The 19,220-nt window shown below is 37.2% G+C and overlaps 1 protein-coding gene across 3 annotated transcripts in view; it reads right to left on the bottom strand.

Moving 5' to 3' along the window:
- CSRNP3 (cysteine and serine rich nuclear protein 3) overlaps positions 1-19,220 on the bottom strand; it is a 209,181-nt gene that overhangs the window by 86,092 nt on the left and 103,869 nt on the right. Inside the window, exons 1-2 of one of the 3 annotated variants that reach the window (XM_005676031.3) lie at positions 18,653-18,905; positions 110-280 (exon numbers count right to left, since the gene is read on the bottom strand). In XM_005676031.3, coding sequence (XP_005676088.2) covers positions 110-257 — 148 coding nt within the window. In that variant the 5' untranslated portion in view covers positions 258-280; positions 18,653-18,905. Of the gene's footprint in view, positions 1-109; positions 281-16,845; positions 16,981-18,652; positions 18,906-19,220 lie in introns of those variants that run through there. The other 2 variants (XM_013969242.2, XM_013969237.2) reach the window with 2 other exon arrangements.

Here is a 19,220-nt window from a genome sequence, read left to right as displayed (position 1 = left end):
TAAAAACAAAACAAAATTAGTAATAACAGGTAAAAAAAATCACACACTAATACAATTATTTTCACTGTAGAACCAAACAATCCGCTTCAGTTATGGCTTCTGTACTCACGGGGAAAATGATTAGAAGTGGACGGATTGACACTGTCCCCACTGTCAGCGCTTTCACTGCTGGAAACTTCATCATCTGATTCCCGCACAGAGGAGCAGGGCGAGGAGCCGTCAACTTCTTCAAACTTCCTCTTTAAAATTCCACTCATCGCTGCAGTGCTGTCACATGTACCTGTAACAGGAACGGGAGCAGCGGAGCATTGAAATATTTGACCGCTGGATGTGCAGCCAAGGTCTCTGGAGTCATTTTTATACGGCTTTTTATACATGAGCTGAGTTTTCCCTTGAAAGGATCACTAAGCAGTTTTTTAAAAAATATTTTCAGTAATGAACTTAGATTAAATACGAGCATCTGACCACTTGCTTACCAAAATGTAACAGTTTTTTTAGACATATTTCATTTTAATGCACTACCTCTATTCCTTTTTGTTGGCAAGTTGAGAAAATCCACTTAAGTATGTAAAATTCTGTAACAAAGATAAACGTTAATGTTCCCCAAAGTCCTAAACGATTACTGGAAGGAACACGGATAAGTATGCAAAAACTTCATACTCAATTTTTAAAATGCAAGAAACCCAATTAGCTGAGCACAACGAAGCATAGGCAATCAGATCTAAATTTTAGGTGGTTTCCGCTTAACTATTACAATAAAGTGAAACGCTTCCACATGATACCTGGTTGCTGAGGCTGTCGCCACAGTTTCAGAAACCTCCTAAGGATATTTACAAGGGATATCGCACTAATTGGGTGGGAAGAGTGAAGAGTGGGAAGTGGAGGTAGTTTCTCCTAAAGGATGAATGATGTGTCTCCTCTCCTTGAGCTGCCCTCTCTCCATCTTCATCATTTACCTTGACATATGCACAAGGGCATAAACTTTCTGCCAATGTGAACATATTTCAGGAATAACTTATTATTATATTAGCTCAGATATAGGTGGATGGTCTAACATTGCTAAATTAACTAAGCTGAAGGTATTACTAGGTTGATTCCATTCATTCTATCTTCCATCTTGTTTATGTCAGCTGATTTTTAACTCCCATTTAAGTTCTTTGTTACATTATCTAGGTACTGGCTTCAGAAATTGCTGTAATTACCTCCTTCTCTATGCAAATCACAAAGCGCACAGTCTGACCAGATCCCTGGAGCTGGGCCAGTTTTTCAAATTCTGTTTGGATTAGCAGCATCAGAACCACCTAAGGGGGAAATCTTAGAAATGCAAACTCTAACAAATGCAAACTCTAAAGCCTCATTCCCCAGCTACTGAATCAGAAACTCTCTTGGAGGTTAGGGCCTAGGACACTGCTCTCTGAAGCTGTCCAGGTGATTCTGGCACATACTCAAATTGAGGGCCATTTGCCTAATTTCTAGTCTCTTCTCCAGTAGCTCCTTCCTTGGACTTTTCCTTCCTTGAGTGTGGCCACACACCAGCCCCAGAGAGTTATATAACTCAGCACTCAATTCCTAATCAAAATCTTCTGTGTCCATCACTGGTGTGACTTCTAGTAAAGTTAAGGACAGTATTAGATGTCTCTTAAGTATCATTAATTTCAATTTACTCTACTCATCTATTCGTGTGTTTAGTAACCAGTAGGCATATGCTTGACTCCTTTGGTTGAGTAAGGGGGTACAAAAAGGAGTAGAATGTGTTGTGTTACCTGCTCCCAAGAAGCAAGCATTCACTATGCTGGGCTGCATGGAATTGAGAATACCTCCAAATTCATGTTCTATTGCCTTGTTTTACTAATTTATGTCTTTTCATGACTTATATTAACAATAGATAACTGATAGCAATAAGAAGATACTGCACTGTCCACTCTTTTGAGAATAAAATCTCTACTCTGACTCTTCTTTTACCATTATTCAGATTGGCTTATTATTTTCTGTGTCTTAAAGAGTATGAAATGCATATAATGTTCATGCATATCTGAGCAGGGTGGAGGGGGAAAAAGATATTTTAAGTAAAGTTCCTGAAATAAAAGTAGGACAGGATATAAATTTGAGAATTGTTCACTTCAAACAAGATGCAAAGTAATTCATGAGGGAGAGACACCAAGACACAAAGTAATACAAGATGGAAACCCATGTTTAAAAAGTACATTTTTAAATAAGACTTTGCAATGGTAACAGTTAAAAACCACGCCCTTAAGTGCCATTTAACCATCTGATCTCCTCCAACTTCCTTAAGAAAGGCAGATTTCTTGAGAATCAAGGACACCCAATTGGCCCAAAGGAAACTACATTCCAGCATGGCAAAATGTGGTACTTGGCACTCTCCTCTTCCTTTCTCACTTCCTCAAGCATGAGAGGGGAAATTTTTGGAGGGATGCTAAGATAATTCAAAAATCTCTTTTCCCATTGTAGTTACATTTGTACTGGCAAGACCTGAAGCAGTGGAGTTGAAGGCTGACTGCAATTTCTGTCTACATCTTTGGGACTGAAAGAGCCTAAGCTCTTCCCAGGCCAAAGGAGAAAAGGAACGGACTGGTTAAGGTGGGATTAGTATCTATGCTGAAAATTAAACATTCAAATAATTACAGGTGGGTATAACTTTAACTTTGGGCTTCCTGGTGGCTCAGATGATAAAGAATCTGCCTGCAATGCAGGAGACCCATTGAAAGCAAACAATAGTGGATGGGAGAGAAGAATTAGGAGGTGGTTGTCTTAGTCCAAGTGAGAAATGGTGATATCCTTGATTAATATGTGCTTCAGGGTTCGATCCCTGAATCAGGAAGATCCCCTGGAGAAGGGCATGGCAACCCACTCCAGTATTCTTGCTTGGCGAACTCCCTGGACAGAGGAGTCTAGTGGGCTACAGTCCATGGGGTCACAAAGGTTGGACACGACTGAGCGACTTACACTTTATAACTTTATAACTTCATTCATACCAGTGAAACTGGTTAAGTGCTAAACTGCTTGTGCAGCAACCAAGCATAACACTTGTCTAGTTTCACAGCCTTTAAAAAATATTATGTGAGTGTAACAAGATGTTATCACAAATTATGAGGGCCAAGTGACCTATTGCTTACCAGCAGATAAACCTTGATCAAGACCTAATAGTGGAATGGTAAAAGGAGCATGTGGTTTTCTCCTACATCATCTATAGTGTCTCACTAGGAAGAAAAGAATACAAGAACTTAAAGAGAAGGCCTGTTAATAAAGGAGCTGTATATATGTGGTTTGCTTGTCCCCTGTATTATTTCTCTCAGAATTTGAGGACAACCATATGTAGGTAGCTAGGAACAGATGCAGGTGAACAGAATCGATGCTTGTCCTGTGGCTGCACAGCTCCTTAACTTGTCATATATTTTTTTCCTAAAGAGGAGACATAATTAAACTTGGTAGGTACGAAGCTAATGAAAAAGTGGTCAACATTTCAAATTGGTAAACAGCATCAAACCTCGAAGAACAGAAGATAAACCTGACAGGCATTAATTTACTCTAAATATGATAAGCTGAAAATTTGCCTCGTTAACAGCCATTTAAATACAGCTACCATTTTCCAGTTCAAGAAACACATGTTAATCAACAGTATCACCATTTCTCACTTGGACTAGGACAACCACCTCCTAATTATTCTCTCTCATCTACTACTGGTTAGCCTTCAACGGGTTTTCCAGGTTGGAGGCAGGACGATAAATTTAAAATGCAAATGTGATCATGTCCGTAGCTTAAAACTCTTAAGTGGCTTTGGATTGCTTTAGGATGAAGTTCAAAATCCTCAAAATGGCTTATAAAGTCTTTAACAACATACTCTGGTTAACTTCACCTTTTTGGACCATTTGGCCTTGTTGCCAGTATTTCAGCTCTAATAATAATTCACTTTCTCCAACCTGTCTTTTCTCTCTGGACTCTAAGCCCTTTGATGCATGCATGATTTCTTGCTATCTTCTTTTTAGCTTATTTTCCCATAGCACTTACCACCTTCTAAATCTATATTATTTATGTACTTTTTAGGTTTATTATTTATTTTTCATCCCCTGCTGGAAGATACAAAAGTGGAATATTTGTTTTCTTTACAGATGTTCCAAGCATCTAGAACAATGCTTTATATCTAATGGGGCTCAATAAATATTTGTATGATGAATGAATGAAACTCTTCCATTTCCATAGTTTAATTATGTTGTCAGTGTCTATTTTCTCTGATAGACTAAAAGCTCCATAAAGCAGAATCATGTTCATCTCATTCACCATTCTATCTCTCCTAACAAAATATCTGGCATATTTGATTAGATGAGAATCAAAATGAGATGAAATTGACCTCAAAGCATCATATAATTTCTTTTTGCTTGCAAGCAACCCAAAAGCCAATTCTAGCTAACTTAAGCACAAAGACATCTGTTGGAAAAATACTGAACTAGTTGATGCAATCTAAAATACAGCTGAAATGCAAAATTGAGGAACAGCAGGAATAAGGACCACTTCTAGATTACGGCTGTAGAAATTCCTTGATGTGTGTGTGTGTGTGTTTTTTTTTTTTAAGAGCACCACTGTTACCGGGTTTAAGTCTAGCAACTTCTGAGTCTCACAGTTTAAGCTCAATGTTCCAAGGCATGAGCAACCTTTAGCCCATTTTGGGTCAGGTGTCAGTCCTGTGACCATTTACTACAAGGCCACTGGGCAAGGAGCCACCCAATTAGGTATCACTACGAAGAACCTCACTCAGAGGCTTCAATAAGCTCATCGCATTTCAAAGCCAATAGTCTCTCTTTGTCTAGCACTGATTTATCTAATTTTTTGGTTTATTAATATAGTCCATGAATTCATCACTTGGCCAGCCTCTTGGTTTGAGATTCCTTTTTCCCTACACTCAAGTGCCCTTTCTATTGTGAAATTCAACTTTAAAATTCTAATAAACATCTTATAATCTTGGATATCTGTTATTCTTAATTAACATATACTATTTATTTCATATCTGTATTAGATGTGAGAAGCCTCTGGATATTTAAAGAAAAAGTAGTTGAAAAGTAGAAATGTTTCCATCTCTATTCAAAAAGATACTGATAAATTACACTAGATTTTCTATAAGTACAATTATTTTATTTAATGTATTTCTGGAAAAAAATGTCAGAAACCAGAAAGCTGGAAGGTGAAAATAAGTAAGGCATTGGATAAAAATGTACACTTTAATGCCTCGGGAAGGACTGAAGCTAAATTTTGGGTATTTGTTGGAATCTTGTTCATGTTCCTCTCTTCCAACCGACTAAAAATTTCATAGCTTTTCTAGGTAACTCACTGAGTTCTTACTATCCCATTTATATTCATCTTATGTTTAATCCTTTTTTCTTATGACAGTCTGTCCCTATTTTTAATGTTTTGCTATGTATTATAAGCAAATGGCTACAGAAAATATGGCTTAAGAGCATCGTCAATCTCTTAGTTCTGTACAGCAAGTTCTTTGATTTGGAGAAGATTCATTTTAGAGTTGCAAGATTTAGCAAATTAAAATAAAGGACACCCAGTTACATTTTAGATTTAAAAAAATAACATTTGAGATATAAATTTACCTATTATTTGTTGCTCTTCTGAAATTTAAATTTAACTGGGCATCCTGCTTTTCTTCTTACATCCCTAACTGGTGCTCTTGGCTCTTGGTGAAAAAAGCAGAATGACTAGGAAATCAAGAAAACATCTACATAAAAGATGCCACCTACCGACTGGAACTGGGGCGTCCCTGATAGCTCAGTTGGCAAGGAATCTGCCTGCAATGCAGGAGACCTTGATTTGATTACTGGGTCAGGAAAATCTGCTGGAAAAGGGACAGGCTACCTATTCCAATACTGTTGGGTTTCCCTTATATCTCAGCTGGTAAAGAACCTGCCTACAATGTAGGAGACCTGGGTTCGATCCCTGCGTTAGGAAGATCCCCTAAAGAAGGGAACAGCTACCAACTCTGGTATTCTGACCTGGAGAATTCCATGGACTGTATGGGGTCGCAAAGAGTTGGACACAACTGAGAAACTTTCACTTCACTAACTGGAACTACTGCATATGAATATTCCTGTTCTTTACCAATCAGATAAAACTCAGTAAATGAAACATGTAAGGTCATTAGGGTGAATCACGAGTTCATCAAACAACTGAAAAAAAGGTGAGGGGGAGGTGGGAGATAGTTAATAAGTTAAGGGCAAGCCTGCCCTATCACTGATGCTGGAAAAAATGCATTTAAAAGGAAGTAATTCTGGCATGGCAAGAATTTCTTTATATTGAAATGGGGAGATATTTTCAGTGAGATGTTGTTTCTTCCCTAGCCTGATGGTTCATTTGACCTGCAGGTCCTTAATTCCATGGAGGCTACTTAGACCAGGAGCTATACATGGTCCTCTCTCAGGAACAAAGAGGTGTGTCTAGAGCCCCTCTGCTCAGTTTTACCTGGGTGTATCCTTTGCATTGGTTGCTTGCTAGTTTTGTAGTTAATCAAAATGAGAGTAATCTTTAACTGCAAAGGTCATTAACAAAGACCCTTCTGCCTTGGTGACGTGGCATATATCAAAGGAGCATGTTACCTTGCAATGTAACCTGACTTGAAGGATATTTATTCCTGGTTTATCAAAGAAGAAAATAATTTACTTTACAACCTCATCAAATTCTTCCAGCAAGCACAAAAAACTAAGAAACTATAATAAAGTTCTCTCCCAACGACTCTGATAAGCTAAGGCTGTTCACTTCAGTCAGCAATGGGCCCGGAGCCCAGGAACCACCAGTGTCAGGATTCAGTTGCACAGAAAAAGCAGATCATTCTCCTTTACTGTTATGCAGAATGGAAAGCAATTTTGATGTTTCCTCTGGTTGCTTCACCAAATTCAGATGATGAGATGAGAAGCACTGCAAACAGGTTGATGAAAATACTGGTGTATGGCTCTTCTGTGATAGCAGGTGGGAAAAGCTTAGCTGGCAAAACCAAGATTATTCACAATGTCACACTTCATCAACTAGATTGTCTACAGGGCCAGAGAGAAGATGAAGAGGACAGTTGCTCAATTGATGGTGTGCAGGTTTTATTCCAGTACTTAAGAAAAGAGGGCTTGGCTGAAAATATCACACTGTAGTATTTTCTGGTGGGATATAATAAGTTATCAAGCTGTGTTCCTGACTGCATGCGTGCTTAGTCACTCAGTCGTGTCTGACTGATTGCGACCCCATGGACTATAGCCCACCAGGCTCTTCTGTTCACGGGATTCTCCAGGCAAGAATCCTGGAGTGGGTTGCCATGCCCTCCTCTAGAGTATCTTTCCAACCCAGGGATCAAATCTGGGTCTCCAACACTGCAGGTGGATTCTTTACCACTGAGCCACCAGAAAGCCCATCAGGATACAATTTTAAATGAGTTAGTTTAAATCAAAATCTTTTGCATCCTGTTTTTTACACCATGAATTTGAGTAATCTTTGTTCTGCCCTAACATTCACACTGCTACTGCCCTTACACTGTTACATGAATCAAACACTGACTATTGGCTGAAGTTGCTACTAAATAAGATAATTATTATCTTAAGAAATTGGCATCAGACTTCAATGCCTTGACCACACCATGCCAAATGGTCTCAGAATGCTTATCCATTGCCTTTTTTAAAAGGGGGGATATCTTCTTCCACAATACTAGGCCATTTCTGCCTTAACCCATTTGGCAAGAAATTAACATAGCTGCTGCCAAGGAGATAGGGATTTGGCAATGAATTCACAAGGTAAAATCCTGCAAGGTGTTTCCATGGGGCACCACCAATGTGAAAAATGATACTGGTGGTTTGCCAATTCAAGGAGTACAAGTTAGCCAAATACATTTCTCTTGTCCAGGTGTCTGCTTAAGCCAAAAATGCTGGGAGTGCTCTTGTCTAATGAATATTTTTGTTGGAGAAACAATTGGAGGGTTCCCCAATTATGTATGAATTCCTTATGCCAGAGTTAGCTGTGACCTTGAGTTAAAGGTCTGAGTTACTTTATATTTTTTGAATTTCGACAATTTTGTAGCTTGATGATTTGCAGTTTGAGAATTTAATTAAAGAAATGAATGCTTGCCCCTGAAACAAGTGCACACATGCATACGCCATTTATCCATGGATTTCCTGGTTAAAAACTTCTGCTCTAGTGACTTAATGCCATTTCCTCAGCTTTGGTGGACATCCAGAACTTGAAAGAATAATTGATTGTGAACACATTAGTTTACAGTATCCTAGAAGTCTGAGCATCTGTTACCTCCTGTTCCCTTTACACCAGGGTCATCCCTCTCCTAAGGCAAGGTTCTTTCTCCCCTAGCTTCTTCTGCCATAGGTGCCAAAGAGTGAACTGCATCTCCTGTGGACATTCCTTACTGATTTCAAGGGTTCCTTTCTAAACAGTGTCTGTCTCTCCTAAGATGTAGTTTAGACTGCCTCATCCCTTTTATAATAATGTCAGTCACCATTTGGTGAACATCTATTATGGGCCACTTTGCGCCTATCCTCTGTAATCTTTTCCCAAAACCTGCAGGGTAGTTTTAGCAAAGGAAACTGTGGTTTCAGAGATCTAGGTCATTGGCCCAGGAGACCTAAGCCAGACTTTCTCTGAAAAACATTCCCTGACCAGCATCACACTGGGTCTAGTGACCTCCCTACATTCACAGCACAGCACCTGGTTGGTGCACTGAGCAGTATTTACTACACTGCATCAGAATTACTAGTTCACCTGACTGTCACATACTTAACTGAAAGGTTCTTCCTGAACTGAGTATGTATTCCAGTGCCTGTTCAGTAAATGAATGGTCATCAGTTTGGAACCTAATCCTGGATCAGCTACTAACAAGTGGCCTAATTTTAGGTAAGAGGATTATCTCCTCTGGGTCTCAGTTTCCACTTCCATCGAAACAAGGGGCAGGGCATACCTAGTAAGAAAAGGCTCTGATGCAGTACAGTCCCCACAACCAAGGAGTAAATGATAAAAGCCTGGCCTCCATCAAAGGTGGGTGCCTCTAACTGTCAGTACTGTCCTGCCTCCCTGTGTGCAAGCTGCAATGTCTGAACTGACGCATGCCCTGCTGACAAAGGAATGGAAGGCTACTCCACTTACTAATGCTAAAGGGGTTCTATAGAACCCTAAGAAGCTTTCCATACTACCTGTCATTGGGATTAGTGTCCATATAAGACAGCCAGAACTTGATTTTCAATGCTTTGTAACCCTAAAAACATCGTACATTAATTGTTATTTGGCAACACAATATAATAGAATACATGTGGACAGAAAGCCAAAGTGGTTCCATAAAGTTAACTTTCAGGATGCATTTTCAGTTAGCAAAAGCAGAGAGACCCAACCAGGAACATGATAAGGCTTTTAAAACTGTTGAAAACTGATCAAGTGCCTGTTGTAAGCCTATTTTTCCTACCCTAACAACAAAAGTACCAATGAAAAATTTATTTTATATGCTTCTATTAAGACTTAGTCTAATTTCTTGGACTTCCCACATTAGGAAAAAAAAAAAAAAAAGGACCACACAAATGTGAAAGAATTTAGAATTATTACTGCAGCACTGGAAGTTAACATTTTTTTCTCCTGAGCACTTAAGAAGTTTCTCTTCATCATTTAGAAATTTTCTGACTAAATAATAGAGTAGTCAGCATAGATCAAAAGATATTTGAGAGATATGACATCCTTTTCCTTCAGAAGAATCATGGGAATAGACTGAAGCGAAAGATCTTTTAAAAACACTTCCTTGTAAAGTACCCTAAAGTGGACATCATAATAAATATGGTCAAACTTCAGGACCATACCCATCTAAGCACTGGGATCCTGACAAAGATACTGTGCAAAAAAAATTAAGAAGATTTGAAAAATTAGAATAAGTAGAAAAAGTACTTAACATGTTCTTTAAAATGATCACTACCTTAGGCAAGATATAGATTTTTTTACTATCGAAGGCAGATAGTAAATAGTTATTCAACCTGCAGCTGACATTGCATGAAGCAGCAATTAGTAAAAATAATTTAGAGAGTAAGATTAAATACCTGAATTTTCAAGTCTCAGAGAAGATTCTCCTGGCATAAATTAAAATCATTCACAACAGAAATAAATCACACCAAACTCATACAATCTTCTAAAACTTGGAAACCCACTATTGAGAAAAGTTCCATCATTCAAACAAGTTTCACAAAAGCAGAATCATGATATCCCCCACCCTCCACCACCAATTTATCCAACACTTGCTACTCATGTATAGTCATCACAGAACACTTTTATGTATGCTACTGTTAAAATAATTTTTAAGTAAAAAAGATGTAGATATATTTCTTAGATTTCTTTTGAAAAACCTTGTGGCTAAATCAATTGATGCAGTATTTCTAGACATCATTCTGATACAGGGGAAGTTTTAAACAGCAGTGGGTCCATGAATATTTTTTTCATGATTTAAACAAATTAGCGCTTTTAAGTCATGAGGCAGAACTGGAATCCTGCTCTACAACAGCATTGGATCAGCAAACGTTTCTTGGGCACCGAACATGAGCCATGCTCCCTCTATAACTGAAAGGTCCATATGTTAGGGGAAGCACACTGACTGAAACCGCCCACCCTGGCCAGGCACCATAGTAACTATTTGCATGAGTTGTTTTATGACAGGAGGTCCTGGTAAGCAACAAGGAACTAATAAGCCTCCACCAACCGAGGAGTTCAGGAAAGGTCAAAAGGAGACACCACATGTCCGACCTCCTCCCATAATCCTTCTCTCTGGCATCCATTTTGGCTGAGCAAGGCATGTACCACAAGGAAGGACTCTGAATCAGAATGACTGGCTAAAGACAACCCGGAAACGAATCCCATCAGCATAAAACCCAAGACTGCGAGACATGTGGCAGAGCTGTTCTCCTGGGTTTCCTTAACGTACTGCTCTCTGCCTGGGCGCCCTTTCCCAATAAAATCTCTTGCTTTATCAGCACGTGTCTCTTCGGACAATTCATTTCCGAATGTTAGACAAGAGTCCAGTTTCGGGCCCTAAAGAGGTCCCCCTTCCTGCAACACATAGTCTATGGATAAACCAGGAACTTTGGGTGGAAAATGAACAACTAATGCCTTAATTTTACAAAGTCAACATGGAAAAGAAAAAAATAGTAGAGCAAAGCCTTAAAAATGAAAAACTTTAAAGCAACAAAGGATATAAAACAAGAGAATTTTTAAAAAGCATATATTACTACATTTGTGAGGATTTTGTGGATATTATACTTCTAGTTGGTAGGACTATGAAACCACATATATTTTGAATTTGATGACTATGGTGGCTGCCACCTCTACTTGTCCCATCTGAATATAAGGTAACAATGGCCCAGTACTTCCTAGGTATGACCTCTAAGAAACTCCTAGTGGGTTTCTGTCTTTGGAAAACATATCTTCATTGAAATCTTATCAAGAGTGTTGTATCTATAGACTTAAGCTGAACTTGTCATATGAGGACCAGGGAACCAACTCCTGTAGGTTGAAAAATATTACTAATTTATTACTATCAGTTCAGTTCAGTTCAGTTGCTCAGTCGTGTCCAACTCTTTGAGACCTCATGAATCGCAGCATGCCAGGCCTCCCTGTCCATCACCCAAATTCATGTCCATTGAGTCAGTGATGCCATCCAGCCATCTCATCCTCTGTCGCCCCCTTCTCCTCCTGCCCTCAATCCCTCCCAGCATCAGGGTCTTCTCCAATGAGACAACTCTTTGCATGAGGTGGCCAAAGTATTGGAGTTTCAGCTTCAGCATCAGTCCTTCCAATGAATACCAGCACTGATCTCCTTCAGAATGGACTGGTTGGATCTCCTTGCAGTCCAAGGGACTCTCAAGAGTCTTCTCCAACACCACAGTTCAAAAGCATCAATTCTCTGGCGCTCAGCTTTCTTCACAGCCCAACTCTCACATCCATACATGACCACTGGAAAAACTATAGCCTTGACTAGATGGACCTTTGCTGGCAAAGTAATGTCTCTGCTTTTTAATATGCTATTACTATAGTTACCACTTTTAATGCTCATATTCTGTGCCAGGCATGCATCATGCCATTTTGTTTTCATAAAAGCTCTTTGATATAGATACAATTATTTCCACTTTGCAAATGAAGATGAGGCTTACAGTTTTCAAGTACTCTGTCCAGGGCCACATGGATTGTAAATGGCAGACCATGCTTTAGAAATGATGCCAGGGTTGGAACTTAAAGGTAAACTCCCAAACACCATGCTATTCAGTCTTTTCACGCTCCACAATATAGTGTGAACTCACACTCTTTAAAACTACATCATAAAAGCACTTACTTATCAAGAAAACAATGTACATTTTCCTGATTTTTCAGTTGTTCATGAATTGCCCTAGATTTACAATGTTTTGTTGTATTAGACAAAATTACCCAGGCTTATTAAAGTAGTTCTCAGGCATTTTTAAATGCTAGTGGGCAAAAGAAGATCATGATATGGAAATTTTCCCCAGCACTTTGGACTATTCTAATTCTTACAGAATGAGAAGCAACATTTCTTCAGCTTCTCAAAAATCTTCAGAATGTAAGAGACCATCTATTAATGGGTATGATATTAACCACTGTATGTGTCTTAACATATACATTATACTAGTGAATTTTGAAGAAATAGGGATTGATGGCTCTGTTGTCTTACTTTTCTTGTATATGATTGGGGGAATATTAGGTGTACACACATATGTACATGCATGCACACACACAAATAACTAAATAATGCATTTCTAAATGAATATGTGCATCCATAAGCTTACATGGAGATGAGAGATTGCCTGAGTAATAATCAGCATGGTGGTAGAAGGTGGTGTGCCTAAAAGTCCCAGGATTTAAGAATGAAATAGACCACAACTCCTGAAATTGGTAAGAATAGGTATATGCACCAGTGTTTAGTCAAACGCCACCAAGATAATTGGTCTGTGTGTTTTCTTTGGTATACTTGTTAGAAACTCCTAATTTTCCTGTTAGAAAAAGTAATTTCAAATCCCTGTTGGTGATTTAGTATGACAGGTTCTCATTGTAGCAACCAAAATCAATTTCTCATTTATCTGGAGTTTCAACAAGATTTTAAATATCCTAAATGTAAGAAAAACGAAGACAAATTCTGCGTTTCTATGCTGAGTATACTACATATCTGCATGCGTCAGAAGGTCAGCACATGGGGTAGTATAGAGGGATGTTTACCTCTCCCCACTTTGCCCACCAAAGTCTAAGCTATATGGAATTTAATGTAAAATAAAGTGCATACACTTCATTTTTAATTACTGTCAGATAAGGAGTAATTATTAATTACTAAAATAATAAATATAAAAGGAGAAAAGAAAGAGTAAAATATAAAAGGCACATAAAGTATATAGAAAGCATATAAAGCTATATGCTAAAAAGTATATAATAGCAACACTATTTAGTACTGGACTTTCCTGTAGCTCAGATGGTAAAGAATGTGCCTGCAATGCAGGAGACCCGGGTTCAATCCCTGTGTCAGGGAGATCCTCTGGAGAAGGGAAAGGCAACCCACTCCAGTATTCTTGCTTAAAGAATCCCATGGACAGAGGAACCTGGTGGGCTACAGTCTGTGGGATAGCAAAGAGTTGGACATGACTGTGCAACTAACACTATTTAGTATTGGGGTACAGTTGAGTAACAGTGTTATCATTTGCTATAAGTCGGTGTAATGGTGGAAATAATGATTCTTATGCCATGAAGAAGGGCCTAAACTGATTTCCACTTTGCTCAACAAAGCAGAATGATATGTACCATATCTTACTTCCATGAAACCAATTATCATTAAAGAAAAACTGGCCATTTAAGTTATAAACTTCACATATTTGGAAAATTGGTTAATTTAGTAGATTACTTTCCAACTGTCCTAGACAAAGTATTACTATAATGTTGCCATCTGTCTAATAATATGGAATAAAAATAAGACCTTTAAAACCATCTTACAATTTTATTATCCTTATACTCTTCAACAAAATTAATACAAGTCTATTTACATTTTAGAATAGCCAATAAAAATGCAATCATTTGCTTTGTTTCCTAAGAAATGCCAGGTTAAGATGAAAAAATGTGATTGTTTTGAATACTCAATTATTTTGAACATTTTCCATCTATATGTTGTAATTTTATTCTTCTTTCTTTTTCATAGGCACCAGAAGTTCAGGAAAAGGACACATATATTGATAATACACCCTAAAACCTACACACACAATTTTGAGACAACAGCTATTTGTAGATTTTAGATTATGTTCCATCCTGCTAGACTGAGTACAACATGTTTGCCCTAAAATCTTTTCCAAGCTTACAATATGGTCTCTAGTTTCAAATGATGACAAAGACAGATTGGTAATCAGAAAGCAGGAAATTAATTTTTGAAAAATCCTTAAAGATTTCTTTGAAGTCTGATATAACACCACCTCTTAAAGCACACTAAGTGTATGTCCTTCAATGATTTGTTTTTACTTTACTCTATTTACTCTTAACTTTCTAAATTTAATTTTATTTGCATCTACAGAAATGCATTTTTCTATATGCATTTAAGTATCCAGACTATGAACTTACTAGGTACCTGCTGCTGAGATTTGTATGGAAGCTGTATGGTTCAAGCAAATGCAAAAGAGACTTCAAAGTTTTGAGTGAATTTGCATAGAGACATAAATTCTCCAGGATATTCAAAGCCATAAATTTGCTGCAGGACATATATAGCTCTCTCGTGGTTCACGAAAGCACAACAATTCTCTTTATTTCACATTTGTCTATTACCACATTTTCTACAAGAATCTTCACAGGCGCTCCTTCTTTGCCCGCACTGTTGTTATTTCTATATTCAGAATGTGCTAATGGGTAGTAGCAGTTGCATTTACAAAGTTAATAGTACTGGACAGGCTAAATGAACTTTAAACCTAGTTCTTTCCTCTTCCCTGTGCCCTGCCTGTAACACACGTAGAGGATTGGTAGGTATAAACTCTGGGCATGACTTGAGCTAAAAGTAAAGAGGTTTGCTTTTCAAAATTGTTGGATAAAATATAGCTGACTGTAAGAAAGACTTTATTTGGCTGTTTGAAATACATGTATGCATGTAGTATGTAAGCATACATATATAATATATACATATAATATATATTATATATAACATGTAAATATATAAAATATATGTAAATATGTATTTCAAAACAATTATATACCTATATATAAAACAAAAGTAACCAAATATGTTGTTTGGACCAAAGGACAGCATTTTCCATTCAACATAAAAAGGAGTGATTGATTTAAAATATACCCCCTTAAGCTCATTACTGAAAGTTACAAAAGAGAGTTTAGAAGAAAATGGCAGTTTATTTGTTTTTACAAAACTCATACAAAATATGAGTATCTTTTCCTAATTTAATCTCAGGATCCTGGATAAATGTCAGAATATCCCCATAGAGTGATAAAGGATGAGAATCTGGCCCTAAATGACTACTATGAAGTGATTTCATAAATATTTAAAATACTTGTCCTTCACTGTTTTAAATGGCCATTCTCTTGTTTTGGTCTGCCCTCCATGCTCCCCGTATCCCATTTTAAAATAAAAGATATTAGTGCCAAACTACCAAATCTTGATAATCATTATAATAAAATTAATGCCCCCGTTTTCAATGCAAAAGAAAGTAATTATCTAAACATGTGCTAGCTCTTTGTAGGTAAGGTTCATAAAATTCACTCAAAATATCTTAGGCAAATATGAAAGCATAAAGTAATTTCACGACAAAACATTATTTTGCCTCTTCATCTTTCCAACTTATTTTCATACACATATACTTATAAGGTAAACATTTAAATATTTGATGCAAATTACAATAACATTTTTCCCCATCAGCACTGTAACTGCTGAATTGATATATTTGAAAATTTTAATGACATAGATAGTCTGATCATGCTGCTTTAATTAAGTTTATTTAAAAATATGCTTTTTAAATAAAAAAGCAATATGAACAATAAAAGTAAGGACACATTTGTTTGGTTCAGGTCAGACTTTACTATGATGTAATCACACATTTTACGAAAGTGTGAAATTTAGTCCATGGAAAAAGACTTTTTTCCTGCCTGTGACATTTATGAGGTTCACTTCACAATCTAGACTTAACTGAAAGGAAAAGTCATAGGAAGCTGAACATGTTGAGTTCAAAATAGCATTATCCAAAACGTCCCAAAGAAAATTAATAACAATTATGAAAATTAAAGGATTTAAAGGATGCAACCCCCAAATAAGAAAGTATTTCTTTGATAAGGTGTTTAGTAATGAAATGCAGAATGAAGACTCTCCACAATGAATCCTCTCTTAAAAGGAAACAAACATATAACTTATTGAAACTGTCCTTATGGTATCATGTGGGTTATGAACAAAAGAACTCCATTATTTAGTTCCAGATACCTCACGACAATCTTAGGTTCTTATTTAAAACAAAATTATTAAAAATGTGAAAATCCTCTAAAACTTTAAAGTCTTGACATTCAACTAGATGTTTCAACCGAGATACCTCCCTGCAATTAAAAACTTTCTCCCAAATGGAATTATTTAGAATCCCCAACCCAATTTTTTTCTCTCATGACATTATTCCACTGGAACAAAATACCCACGTTTCAAATTGAGACAACATTAAGATTAAATAAACTAGTTAAGGGAAGGTGAAAATCGAGAACATCCTACCTATTTCCACAATGAATTAAAATAGCCAATCCTCATCGGTGTCTTTTATAGAAATAAAATCAGGCGCATCACGAAATCTGTCACCGTACCTGCGTGCACTTTAAACGACTACGGCACACACGCTGTAAGATCTTCACTCTGAGACATAAAGCACACTTCATGTAACTGCTGCAAAACACTGCTGCAGAGGAGCCCAGTGCATTTTTTTCGGGCAACTGATCCAGCTTTCCACCAGCCCTGTGACCTTTGAACTCCCTTCTGCCCCCCCTCCTCTCGCTTCTGCAGTCAAAGCCTCGGAGCTGGTCTCATTTGCATAAGGCTCGGGCAGCCCTCCAGCAGCTGAAACGGAATGCTGGGTAAGGAATTGTGGAACTGCAGTTCTGCCAGAATACCTGAATCACCCGAGAACTGGAATCCGCGAGAGGGGGTGGGCACCGACTGCGCCGGGCTGCCCGTATCACAGCCCCACCCCCAGGCCCCCTTGTCTATTAATGTATAAGTGTTTTTAACTCTTTGTTTTAGAGTCCTGCTTTCCCCTTCCCCACCAAAAAGAAGCTGTCAGCCGCGACTATGGTAACCAAGGAAACCCAAATAGTCAAATACTTCATTTAAATACATGTGGAAGGCCAATTTAAAATTTTCATTAACTCCTCTTGTTTTTGAAACATAGCTATTTTCCCCCCTTGGAAGGCACAGTGCACGCATAATCAGGAACATAGGATATTTCTTTTTGTTGTGGTTTAAACAGCATCTTACAGGCATTGAGTCACTATACGAATACATGAAGTCACTGTGGTAATTCTATAAAATGTTAAATGCGCCCTAGTGCCTTAAGATCATCCTAAATGGTGTCCGAGAAATTAATTGTAAAGAATTTAGGTCCCACGATGCCTTTAAAACAACACAGCAATAAAAATGTAGAGCAAAGTTAAACTATGTGTTTTGATCCAAAGATTCATGCAGCAGTAACGCTTGTCTCTCTTTGGCAGAGATGTTCAGTGTTGTGCTATTATTTGCTAGAGTTATTTCTTCCCTTGTCTTCCTACACACAGCAGTCTCTCTATTTAAAACACAAACTCTTGCTCATAAACCTAAGTGATTATTTTCTAGGTACAGAAGGTCATGTATACATAGTTTTATAAATACCCATGAAGGCACATATTCTTCTCTAAATGGTGAGTCAATGGAAGTATGCATCATCACATAATTAATCCATTCTTCTTTGTAAAATTAAGCTAATTTGTTTTCTCCTTTAATGAGTGAATAATATTTATGAAATAAAAGGTTTAATGCAATAAAGAAATATAACATGAAAAATAAAAGGCACACAACAGATTAATATAGATATATGTTATTTTATAAAATATAAAATGCATTGTTCTGGGAGATAGCATTATTAACATTTTAAAATTTTCTTGGTTTTAAAATTTGTTATTTAAATAATTAACTATGTTAAATCTCTTGTAGTACACTAAAAGATATCAATAAATTTTGAATGATATATCATCTAATTCATAAGACACAAACTATTGCAGTACAGAATTTTTTAATCATGGAAAAATAAATGTGAAGATTTTTATTTGAGCTATTTGTTAGTATTCTCCCATAAGTTATTTCTGCATTATAGAAGGTTAGAAATTACTAAATGATTTTTTAACCCATAAATTTTTAAATAGGATAAATAACTTTTCAGTTTACTATAATCATATAAACATTTCTCTATCACATCTGACTACATCAGCCATTTAATTGAGTTGGGTCAATTCAAGTGCATCGTTCATATTACACACTGTAAATATCTTGCAAAGTTTTTAAGGCAAAATACACATCAGCCCATCCTAATTTAAATCCAATCAAACACAAGGAAGTGTTGGAGTAATTTATAAAATCACTGACCTGTTCAAATAGCAGTAGTCTTAGTCCTTGCACTCTTTTTTCATTAGAATCCAAAATAAATTGATTAACATTTTCTAATGTGTGTCAGCATCACCGAAGGCACTGTTCTTCCTGGTTCAGCGGAATCTTCTGAAATTTGCCAGCCCTGTGTTTTATTGCTGGTACCGTATGCTTTATTGTTCAGCGACAAGAGCTTCACTCTGCACAAAGACTCATTACCTACTGCTTGCTGCACGGCATCAGCCTCACTGAGGCTGCCTATATGTGATCACATGGGAGTTTTGTCTGAGAAAGCCAGGCATGCCACTGACTTCACTGTGTCTATGGATATTTTTATCAGCTGAGGTCTGCTAGGAGGAAGGAATAACAGATTAGGGAGCTGCTCTAAGTCATTAATGCAGCACAACTTATGGAAATCCCTTCACAAGATTTTTTTTTATTATTATAGAAAACATTTGAGCAGGAATTCAAAAGAACTTCACTAGATTTCATTTTAATAAGAGGCTGGAAAATAATTTAAGGAAGGGGAACTAAGGAAAAAGCTGTTTCCCACCTTTTGCTTTCTGAA

Source organism: Capra hircus, chromosome 2, assembly GCF_001704415.2.
Source record: "Capra hircus breed San Clemente chromosome 2, ASM170441v1, whole genome shotgun sequence".
In the NCBI taxonomy this organism is placed as follows: Eukaryota; Metazoa; Chordata; class Mammalia; order Artiodactyla; family Bovidae; genus Capra; species Capra hircus.
Note: the sequence above shows the minus strand (reverse complement) of the source record. Positions and strands in the feature narration are given on the sequence as shown.